Raw genomic sequence first — 12281 nt, 5'->3', positions numbered from 1 at the left:
CTTTACCTAATAAATGGTCTCTTTTGTTGGGGAAGTACAATTTATCAACAGGGTCATCTTACAAATGGTTTTCATATACTGAAGGCCTCAGATCAGAGTTTATCTCAAAGTCTGTTGTCCAAGGGAAAGAGGTGAAAAATAATGCCTTAACTAAAAACCACATGTCGCTGCTTGTCAAGTGATCATTAACAAACTTCTTTTGTCATAGTAAACATTCCTCCTCACCTCCTAGTGGTTCTCTGAAAATATCTTGGGATTTGTATGATTCCTGCTGGTTTGGTCAGAAGAGCATCCTCACAAGTGACCACCAGCTCTTGGTTTGAACTCTGAAGAAATCTGGTCCTTTTACCGCCTTTTGGACCTAGAAATAAAGAAAAGGGAACGAGGTAAAACTGATTTTTAAGAAGCTTGTTATCTGCCTTTTCAGATTAGAGCTGTCAGCTTTCCTCCCTGTTTTAGAAAAAAGTTAACAGGAGGTAGCTGGTTTAACTAAAAATGTTCTATCTGAAACATTCAAAAGATACAGAAAGCCAGCACTTTTCTCAAAGGTATTGTTTTTGGCATAGCCCAGGGTCTAAGGAAAATAACGTGCAATAACTATAGATAATACAGGTTCCCTGTACAATTCCATCTAAAAGCAATTTTATTTTTTAAAAATTTTTAATTGAAGTATAATTGATTTACAATGCTGTGTTCATTTCTTGTGTATACCTGAATCACTCTGCTATATACCAGACACTAACACAACACTGTAAATCAATTATACTTCAATTAAATATATAGATATATATTCTTATATATGAAGAATATATATATATACATACTTTTTCATATTCTTTTCTATGATGATTTATTAGGATACTGATTATAGTTCCCTGTGCTGTACAGTGGGACCTTGTTGTCTATCTATTTTATATGCAGTAGTTTGTATTTGCTAATCCCAAACTCTTAATTTATCCTTTCCTGACGCCCCTCCCCTTTAGTGACCATACGTTTGTTTCCTATGTCTGTGAGTCTGTTTCTATTTTGTGAATAAATTCATTTGGATCTTATCTTCAATTCCACATATAAGTGATATCATATGATATTTGTTAAAAGCAATATTCTAAATACAGTTCTTTAGGAAAAAAATTTCATATGGTGTGCATGCTTTTCTTTTATTACTCACTTAACTTTTTTTCCAAATGTATCTCTGCAATGCTTTTCAGTGCCAAGGAGAGGAACTGGTTTTTGGTTACCTATGCTCATCAAGAGTCAAAATGCTTCACTAATTACATGTTTGAAAATGCCATCTGATAACCCTGAGTTGCATAGATTTACATTTATAATGCAAGCATCTACTATTTGTTAAGTTTCTTTTCAAAACTCATTCTAAACTTTTATTATTATAATATGAAGAAAAGTCTGATACAGAGATAATGAAATGTCCAGAGCTATTCAGCCAGCTAAGATTTAGAACCCAGGGAGTTCCCATTGTGGCACAACAGAAACGAATTCAACTAGCAACCATGAGGTTTTGGGTTCCACCCCTGACCTTGCTCAGTGGGTTAAGGATCTGGTGTTGCAGTGAACTGTGGTGTAGCTTGAAGATATGGCTTAGATCCCACATTGCTGTGGCTGTCGCGTAGGCCGGCAGCTACAGCTCCTATACGACCCCTAGTCTGGGAACCTTCATATGCCTCAGATGTGGCCCTAAAAAGCAAAAAGCAAAAAAAAAAAAAAAAAGATTTAGAACCCAAATCTTTCAAGCCGCAAGAATTATGGCTGCAGAAAAAAAGCATACTGTGCTATAAAATCACAATAAAAATATTATTTTGCAGTTAATATATCTTACCCATGTCCATAAACCACAATTCTAAATGACTTATAAGTCAATCAAGTCATTTACTGAATAGTTTTTCTCTTGGACCTGACCAATCTCAGATCACTTAGATTTTCCATTTAATCATAAACTTATTACTCACAGAAACATAATTTTTTCATATGTTTTGAAATATTCCTAAAAAGAAAAACAGTGATTTTTAATTTTGTAAATCTTTTAAATCAAACATACCTTGGACTCTAAAAACAATATAACGTATGCCAAAAGCACCTTGCACATGGGAATGAAATGTTACCCTCACCAGTGGTCCAGAGCTCATGAAAATCATTGGGTAAAGTCTTCTTCCACATAATTCACCTAGGTTGAAAAAATTAAATTTGATTAAAAAAAAAAAAAAAGGAGTTCGTGTTGTGGCTCAGCAGTAATGAACCTGACTAGTATCCATGAGGATGGAGTTTGATCTCTGGCCTCTCCCAATGGGTTTAGGATCCAGTATTGCTGTGAGCTGTGGTGTAGGTCACAGACGTGGCTTGGATCCTGTGTTGTTGTGGCTGTGGCATAGGCTCTCAACTGCAGCTCTAATTTGACCCTAGCCTGGGAACTTCCATATGCCACACATGCAGCCCTAAAAAAAGCAGAAGCAGAAGTAGAAGAAGAAGATTTAACAGTTTCTCTAGTTTATACACAGCAATTACTTAAACTCTATTCTGCAAAATGACCAACAGAATTCCAGAACCCCCCAAAGTCACAGATTGGTGAGATGGGGAGTCAGAATCTGAAGCTAGGACCGTAAACCCAATTACCTATTACAGTCTACTAGGTCACATTGCTCCCTTGAAGGACAGTAGGTAGCAAATTAATTACCTTACTTTTCTTCCCCCTTTTTATAGCAGCACCTACAGCATATGAAAATTCCCAGGGTAGGGGCTGAATTGGAACTGCAGCTGCAGGCCTATGGCACAGCCATGGCAAAACCAGATCCAAGCCACATCTGCAACCTGCACTGCAGCTTGCAGCAATGTCAAATCCTTAACCCACAGAGTGAGGCCAGGGATCAAATCCACATCCTCAGAGACATGATGTCAGGTTCTTAACCTGATGAGCCACAATGGGAACTTCTACCTTGTCTTTAAAATGATGCTGATGTGCCATTTTTCTCCTAGAAAAGTAACATGTTTATTAAAAAGTATGTAACTGTGAAAAACCAATGAAGAAAACCTTTTTCTACTCGAAAATTTATTCTTTCCCTACAGCCAATCTTCTTTTGATTGTTTTACCTTGAGAACATAAGTCAAAGATAGAAAGGAACATTATAACCATAATTCTAAAATGATTCAGAGGCCTGATTAAGAAGATATAAAAAGGAGGCGTTCCCATTGGGGCACAGCAGAAACAAATCCAACTAGTATCCATGAGAATTCAGGTTCAATCCCTGGCTCTGCTCAGTGGGTCAGGGATCCAGCATTGCGGTGAGCTGTGGTGTAGGTTGCAGATTTGGCTGAGATCCTGAGTTGCTGTGGCTATGGTGTAGGCCAGCAGCTGTAGCTCTTGTTCAACCCCTAGCCTGGGTATTTCCATGTGCCGCAAGTGCGGTCCTGAAAAAAGAAAAAAAAGTTATAGAAAGAAACTATGAGTTTCGTAGACTCAAACCCATCTACTATTAAGAATAATTCAGTATCCCTCAGTAATATTTATTTATTTGTTTTTATTTTTTGGCTACACATGTGGCATGTGGAAGTTCCTGGACCAGGAATCAAAGCTGAGCTACAGCCATGACAATGCTGAATCTTTAACCGCAAGGCCACCAGGGAACTCCTGTAACATTAATTTAAATATCACTGGCTCAGAAAGACTTCTGCTGATTATACTGCCCACAACTGTATGGCACCTGCATCCCAGAGACTTCTTCTCTCCCTTCCCACCTCATTCCCCTCATCCTTTGTCTCTAATATATTACACATTTTACTATATTATGTGTCCTCTCCCCACTAGAAAATAAGATTGGCAGGGGGGGAATTTTTTTGTTGTTGTTGTTCATTTTGTTCACTACTGGATGCCCACAAACAAGAAGATTCAATCCCTAGCCCACAGTAGATCCTCCCCATTTATCTGTAGGGAGGAAGGAAGAGAGAAGATACACAAGAAGAAAAAGCAGTAGTTGGCATAACCTATTAGGGTAAATTATGTTGAAATCCTGTTTGAAGAATGATCAAATGTTTATTTGTAGCAAGTAAAGATGAATGCAGTTCTTGAATGATTGCTGGCTCCCACAGGGAAGAACATAGAACTTTACAGCGTACAAATACTATCCGACTTGAGTAAGAGGTAAAATTTCTATCATAGTCTTACAATTCTGCTAGCTATCATCTGAAGGGCAGAACAATTCCATAAGTTTCAAACTGACAATTTCAAACCAAAAAATGCTAGGTTGAAAAATTATAGGGGATCCCCAGTTAATCCACAACAAAGTCAAGCAGTAGGTAATAATGATAAAGGCAAGTTTTCCCAAAAGTCACTTCTTTCATTATAACAATCTGGTATACGATAAAGATAGCTATAAACAAGAGCGGAAAAAAAATTTTTTTTTAAAGAAGCAGTAGTGGGAGTTCCCTTTGTGGACAGCAGTTAACAAACCTGACTAGGATCCAAAAGGATGCAGGTTCAATCCCTGACCTCTCTCAGTGAGTTCAAAGATCTGGTGTCGCTGTGAGCTGTGGTATAGGTCACAGATGTGGCTCGGATGTGGTGTTGCTGTGGCTGTGGCGTAGGCTGGCGGCCACAGCTTCAATTCCACCCCTAGCCTGGAAACTTCCATATGCTGCAAGCGTGGCTCTAAAAAACAAAACAAAAAAAAGAAGCAGTCGTAAGGCTACTTTACCATACAAGAAAATACATTTCACCAGGATTAAGGTTTTTTGAATTAAAAAATTTCTGATCTCATATTGGGACATTAATTTTTAAAAATAAAAGCAACGAGATAAATCAAAGATCAAGGATACATATGGATATATTTAAACTAGTAAATTTTAAAATATTTACACCACATATAAATCTCCAACATTTAAAGGCAAATGACAGAAGTTCTCATCGTGGCTCAGTGGAAACAAATCTGTCTAATATCCATGAGGACACAGGTTCAATCCTTGGCCTTTCTCAGTGGGTTAAGGATCTAGCATTGCTGTGAGCTGTGGTGTAGCTTGCAGACATGGCTCAGATCTGGCATGCTGTGGCTGTAGTGTGGGCTGGCAGCCACAGCTCCAATTTGATCCCTAGCCTGGGAACCTCCATGTGTTGTGGGTGTAGCCCTAAAAAGACAAAAAATAAATTAAATAAATAAAGGCAAATGACAATCCTACGAATAAGTACTTGTAACTTATGACAAAGGAAAAATTGTTATATCTATAGCTCTTATAAACCAATAACAAGAGCAATGATAAAATTTTAAAAATAGACAAGAATGATAAAAATGCAAATAACTAACCAATATATAAAAATATATTTATCCCCGTTAAGGATAAACATTTTAAAGTGTGTGCTAAATTGATTAGGTTACGGGCATGGCAAAAGAGGATCTTATTTATGCTAAAGTCAGTGAAAACTGATTTGGTCTTTCTGAAGAATTATGTACCTGTATGCATTCATGTAAAAAAAAAAAATGTTCTAAGTCTCTATTATCCCAATTTGGGGAGATACAGGCAGGAACATAATAGCCAGATCCCTGTTCTCATGATGCTTTCATTTTAGTCAGAAATGAAGAAGATAATTTCAAACACAGACCACTGCAACAAATGAGATAACCAGTGTAATAAGATAGAAAAAGACTGTGGGAGGGAAATGATGATGCTTTATTTTTTTTCTATGGCTTCATCCACAGCATATGGAAGTTCCCAGGCTAGGGGTCGGATCTGAGTTCTAGCTGCAGGCCTATGCCATTGCCACAGCAATGCCAGATCCAAGCCGCATTTGTGACCTATGTCACAGCTTGTGACAATACCAGACGTTTACCTCATTGAGCGAGGCCAGAGGTGGAACCCACATCCTCATGGAGACTGTGTTGGGTTCTTAACCCAATGAGTCACAATAGGAACTCCAGGATGATGCTTCTTTACACTGAGAAGACCTCGTTGAGAAGGTGACCTTTCAGTCAGTTGCTCATTTTTTAAATGCTTCCCATGTGTTAGGCACTGTTCTAGGCACTAGGGATTCTTAAAGTGAAGAGACAAGTTTCAGTCCTCACAAAGCTCATATCAATAGGGAAGACACAGGCATGAAAACATAATACCATAGGTTAGAAGACGATAATGCCAAGAGAAAGACACTAAAAAGTACAGAGGTGGGAGGTGATGCAAGTCACATCCATCAGGTTGGCCTCATTGGGAAGGTATATTCAAAAACATTCTATGTGGAGAAATAGAAACCCTTGCACACTGAGGCAGCCACTGTGGAAAACAGTTTGGAAGTTTCTCAAAAAACTAAAAATAGAACTACCACATGACCCAACAGTTCTACTCCTGGGTATAATAAAATAAAAAAAAAATCAAAAATACGAATTCAAAGAGATGCATGCACTCCAATGTTCATAGTAACACTATCTACAATAGCCAAGCTATAGAAGCAACAGATGAATGGATAAAGATGTGTCTGTCTGTGTGTTTGTAATATATATAATGGGAATATTACTCAGCCATAAAAAAGAACAAAATTTTGCCATTTGTAGAAACATAGATGGACTTAGAGGGCATTATGCCAAGAGAAATGAGTTAGAAAAACACAAAAACTATATAATATCACTTACATGTGGAATCTGAAAAATACCACAAACTAGTGAAAATCACAAAAAAGGGGCAGCCTCACAGATATAGAGAACAAATTAGTGGTCACCAGTGGAGGTGGGGTGCAATGTAAGGGTGGGGCCGTGGGAGGCACAAACCATGGGATGTAAGATAGGCTCAAGGATGTATTGTACCACATGGGGAATATAGCCAATATTTTATAATAACTGTAAGTGGAAAGTACCCTTTAAAAATTGTATAGGAATTCCCACTGTGGTGCAGTGGGCTAAGGATCCAGTGTTGTCTCTGTGGCAGTGAAGGTTCAACCCCTGGCCCAGGAACTTACATATGCCATAAAAACATTGTATAAAAAAAGTCAAAATGAAAAAAAGAAGGCACATTCTAGTCAAGACTTGACTAGATGGATGAAGAGCTAGGAGAGAAGGTAGATAAGGTCTAGAGGTAAGAGCATGATGAGCTAAGGGAGAGGAAAGCAAACGATCCTGCTAGGGATTCTGGATTTTATTTCAGCTACAACACCTTGAGCCGTTTTAACTGAAGTGGATGGAGGAGGTGATCTGATCATAGGGGGGAACTCCGCGAAGTGGATAGGACAGTGAGCAATCTTCTCTGTAGTCTAAATGAGATAGCATTTTAAACAAAGTTTCTTTAAATAAATGTTTGTATGCCTCCTAAGTCAATAATTCAATCTTTCAGAACTTTCCCTAAGGAAACAATCTCACCCTTAAAGCAATTCCCTGTCCTCCATATACTCCTGAATCAAGCATGTGCATTTGTGTGCATTCCGTAAACACATAAACTTCCAGCCGCACCCACAACATACAGAAGTTCCCAGCGAGGGACTGAATCTGAGCCACAGCTGTGGCAACACTGGATCATTTTTTTAACCCATTGCTCAGGGCCAGGGATTGAACCCATACCATGGCAGTGACCAAACCCACTGTGCCACAGTGAGAACTCCTAAATTGTTTTTCTTTCCATCAACCAAATTATTTCCAACACCTTCTCACCTTTCTCTTTACTGAGAGACAAAAAGCCTATATTACACCTATACAAATAAGAGGTGCCAAGTTTGTTTTGTTGAACAAAAACGAATTTACCCATACATAAAATGACAGTAGGCATGTTATTAACAAATCTTTTTTTTTTTTTTTCTTTTTTTTCTTTTTAGAGACTCGCCTGTGGCATATGGAGGTTCCCAGGCTATGGGTTAACTCGGAGCTACAGCTGCTGGCCTGCACCACAGCCATAACAATGCCAGATCCGAGCCATGTCTGCAACCTATACCACAGCTCACAGCAACGCCAGATCCTTAATCCACTGAGCGAGGCCAGGGGTCAAACACCCAACCTCACGGTTCCTAGTCGGATTCATTTCCACTGTGCCACGATGGAAACTCCCAGCAAATCTTTTTAATTTTGCCATTTTAAAAGCCTTTAGCATATTTTGCTTTATTTTAAAATTCAACATATCCCCACTCCTGCCCAATTTTTAACCATCTTAACCCCTCCTTTGTCAAGCATAAATTTCTGGCATTCTGGCATGGTTCTGGTATGTTTGACAAAGCTGGGCTCTATCATATTTTTTCTGATTAAACACACATACAAGCGCACTCGGTCAAGCTTGAATATACCTGTTTTGTAAATTCAAATTTTGAAAATATTAAATATGCCTAAAAAGGGCATTCCTAATACATGAATCAACATTTTGGTGGTATTATTACCAAGTCAAACTCTCCCTTTGATCATAAACTGCCTATAAAGAAAAGGCTCCCAGCACAATGTGTAGATGCCCATAAATATTACCTGACATTTTTCTCTCACTGTGGTTTTCTTCATAAATAGTCAGAGCTGAATCTTGACACATGTGAGACTTAGGGAGTGACAGATACTCAACTGTAAATTTTGCCATACTATTTGGCAAGACTCTGAGCACCCAAGAACATTCCAGCTTTCCTTGATAATCCAGTGGGTATAGTGGAGAAGAAAAAAAGCCTCTGGGTTCCTGAAGCTCCGCTTCAGAGTAACAGCCTACAATTCAGAACACAGAGACACCAGGGACCAAATTAATAAGGCAATGAAAAATGAGATTCTATCATAAACTTGAATAATGTAGGCTTGCAAAAAGAAAATGAAAATTTGATTACTATCAGTTACAAGTCCTTGAGTAAAATGAGCATGCTATTTAATGTGCCCTATTTTTATTTTATTAATTAAAAAAAATTTTTATGGCCACACCTGAGGCATATGGAAGTTCCTGGGCCAGGGGTCTAACCAGAGTTGCAGCTACAACCTATGCAGGAGCTTGTGGCAACACTGGATCCTTAACCCACTGAGGGAGGCCAGGGATCAAACCCACATCCTCATGGAGACAAAATTGTGTCCTCAACCTGCTGAGCCACAATGGGAATTCCCAACTTGTTCTTAAATCTAAGGGTGGCTTTGGCACCTGCAGAGATATTGGCCAGGCAGCAGATGCCAGGAGCTCTATGGCTCACTGACCCTGTCATTGGCTTTTCCTCCTTCAGGTGACATCATTGGCTCTTCCTTCTTCACCCCTGTCTATTGCCTTGACAACAATCTTTTGAGAAATTACAACTGAAATATTCCATACTCAAATGTGTTCACAGAACACATTTCAGTGGATGAGTATTAGTTAACTAATATGTATTTTGTTATACATGGTCTGCAATAGAGAAATTACCATTCTAACTGAGGAGACACAGAGGTCAATATACTTTTATAAACAGTAGAGATGAAGAGTAGCAGAAGTGAAGTGCTACAAGAATTCAGGATCCCATTCAGTTGCTTAGCCTTCATTTACTTTGGTGCATTTTTTCCTTTTCGTTTATATGGCTCTTATGATCTAACTCAGATATTTATTAGGTCTACTTTGATGTTAGAGTAGCCTGATTTCCTAGTCTCAAATCTTCCTCCACCATGCCCCCCAATCTGGAAACAGTGATTGAAACAGAAGAATTAAGTTCTTTCCTTTCTCAAAGCAACTAGCCTAGACTGCAAGGTCTTTCAGAGTCTGACCCACAATATGTCTTTCTAATCTTTGTTTCCTCTCCATGTGAATCCTCAATGACAAGCCTGCCTAAAAAGGGAATCAAATCATATAAAGTTATGAATTCTCAACCAGCCACTGCTTTTTATAAATGTCTTAAAAAAACATTGCTAGGATTCATTCATTCCCTTGTGTTAAAAGCAAGTGGTGGGAGTGGGTGGGTGTTAAATATGGCAGAATCCTTACATTTTTTTCTCATAGAATATTCATAGAACTAAAACAAAACATACCCTTTCATGTGTAAAACGTTAAAAGTTCTTTGGCATGCATAAATATTTATGAACACATACAAATGAAAAATACCTTCTCTTCATTTTAACCACATTCATTTTCTAACAGTCTGAAAGGGACGGTTCAAAGACTGATGATCACTACCTTCACCACCACTTATTGACCCTCATCACAGGTAATGCCATCCCTATTCTAAGTCCTTTACATGCATTAATTTACTTTGGCACTGGATTCCTTTTGTGGCTCAGTAGGTTAAGAAACAGACACAGTGTCTGTGAGGATGTGGAATCAATCCCTGGCTGCAGATGTGGCTCAGATCCTGCATTGCTGTGGGCTGTGGTGTAGGCCAACAACAGCAGTTCCTATTCAACCCCTAACCCAGAAACTTCCATATGCCAAAGGTGCAGCCCTAAAAAGGAAAAAAAGAAAAACAAAAACAACCACCTTACTTTGGTGCTCATTAATATTGTTCATTTAACTGTCAAAATCCTTTGGTCTTAGGATCTTGGACCCAAGTCCGCTCTCCATCTCAACCCCAATTCCAGATTTTATTTTAATCTAAATATGACTCTTTGGGAGTTCCCATTGTGGCTCAGTGGGTTAATGACATGACCTTGTCTCCATGAGGATGTGGGTCTGATCCCTGGCCTCGCTCAGTGGGTTAAGGATCCAGTGTTGCCACAAGCTCCTGCATAGGTTGTAGCTGCAGTTCTGATCTGACCCCTGGCCCAGGAATTTCCATATGTCACAAGTATGTCCATAAAAAGAAAAAAAAATCATGACTCTTTGACTTCTGTTTTGACTCTGACTCTAGTGTTGTCAGACCATACCACCCATGACTGGTCTCTGGCTTACTCCACCTCATTCCTAGATTTTAGCAGTCATTTTCTCCAACAGTGTTCCTACCATACATTTTGCTGATTTTGACAGCCACATAGATGATGACTCCAGCACTGAAGCTTCTCAATTTCTCAGCATTCCTCCATCGATCTTGCCCTTGAGTTGACCTCATTCACTTATCCCAATAGTCAGCCCCTAGAGGCTGGGTCCTTAGCAATAACTCCAAACCTTGTATAAACTGTTTTAAGCACTGCCCTTTCTAACCTTCTATTTTTCAGCTTTCTTCAATACTCCTTCATCTTTTGAGACTTGTAATTCATCTATCCCACCACTTGTTCTCTGTTCCTAACTCACTGTTTTTGCTTTACTCTTTTCATAGCTTAATTCCAACCATTCATCATTCTAATCCCTTCCTCATACTAACTCTCAGTTCCCTTATACTCTTGTATACTTGGAAAGGCCCACTCCAACTGACTCTATTCTCCATCTACTTTGCATCTATGTGGTACCTCTCAGGGTCTCCAGAGGAAATCATGCAACTAAACTAACTGATCAGCCTCCCTCTAAATTTATGATCATTCTCAGAGGCTTTTATGCTGTCCAACAGTTCTACTGCATTTTCCTAGTCACTATTTTAGGGAACTTATTTAATACTTTCTCCTACAACCCTTGAATTCTCTTCCACAACCATTTTTTTCATTTGCTTATCAATTACAGGAGAGCTGCCAGAAGTTCTCATCCTCACATGTACCCATACAGTTGCACCAGTGCCTAAATATTGTTTTCCATTTGGCAACTATAGATGAACTGTACTTTGTTCCTATCTAAGACCAACTCTTCCACCTGGACACTAGATCTCATCTTCTTTCTTCTACTGAAGGTCATCACCCTAGCAAATCTCCCTCTTTCTCTCTTGTATCCCCTTCAAGTCTTCTCCAACTCTTCCTAGTTGTCTACTGGCCTTGAGTATATGTGGGTGGGTGGGGCAGAGATGGGTAAAGAGGGGAAGACCCTGACCATTTGGAAACCAACGATGGCATCATGGAACATTCATATTTTTGTAAATCTATCACACACTTATACTTCCAGTTTCTGTTTGCTTTTAACTAAAAATAAAAATCCTATTAGCAAATAGATACTGACAATAGTGGGAGACTTGAGAGAGACATTAACACTTACGCTGATTTTGGTCATCTCATATCCAGAGAAAGATCACTGAAAGTCTAAAGACTTTCAGATTCATGCAGGAGTAAACAGATCAGAGGTCAGAACAAATCTATGCTCTTCAAATTTCAAGAACTGTTCACAACCACAAGATTTTAATTTTTTACCTGCAACAGCTGTAATATGGGGTAGAAAGTATCCTCAGACAGTAACAATAACAATTCTCCTGTCTTTCAGCTTAAACTACCAACCAGAATGTAAACACAGCTTACGGTATTTCAGAGAAAATTCGTGAACCCAGATATGCAATGTTTCTTGCTAAGTTCTTATTATCTATATGAATGGGATAACATGAACATCTA

At 38.8% G+C, this 12281-nt stretch overlaps 1 protein-coding gene across 1 annotated transcript in view; it reads right to left on the bottom strand.

The window, feature by feature from the left end:
• OVCH1 (ovochymase 1) overlaps nucleotides 1–12281 on the bottom strand; it is an 84637-nt gene that overhangs the window by 25896 nt on the left and 46460 nt on the right. The window contains exons 19-21 of the mRNA XM_021092126.1: nucleotides 8421–8645; nucleotides 2054–2179; nucleotides 226–361 (exon numbers count right to left, since the gene is read on the bottom strand). Coding sequence (XP_020947785.1) covers nucleotides 226–361; nucleotides 2054–2179; nucleotides 8421–8645 — 487 coding nt within the window. The remainder of the gene's footprint in view (nucleotides 1–225; nucleotides 362–2053; nucleotides 2180–8420; nucleotides 8646–12281) is intronic.

The sequence above is a fragment of the Sus scrofa genome, chromosome 5 (genome assembly GCF_000003025.6).
Source record: "Sus scrofa isolate TJ Tabasco breed Duroc chromosome 5, Sscrofa11.1, whole genome shotgun sequence".
NCBI lineage: Eukaryota > Metazoa > Chordata > Mammalia > Artiodactyla > Suidae > Sus > Sus scrofa.
This window is presented reverse-complemented; position numbering and strand designations above follow the sequence as displayed.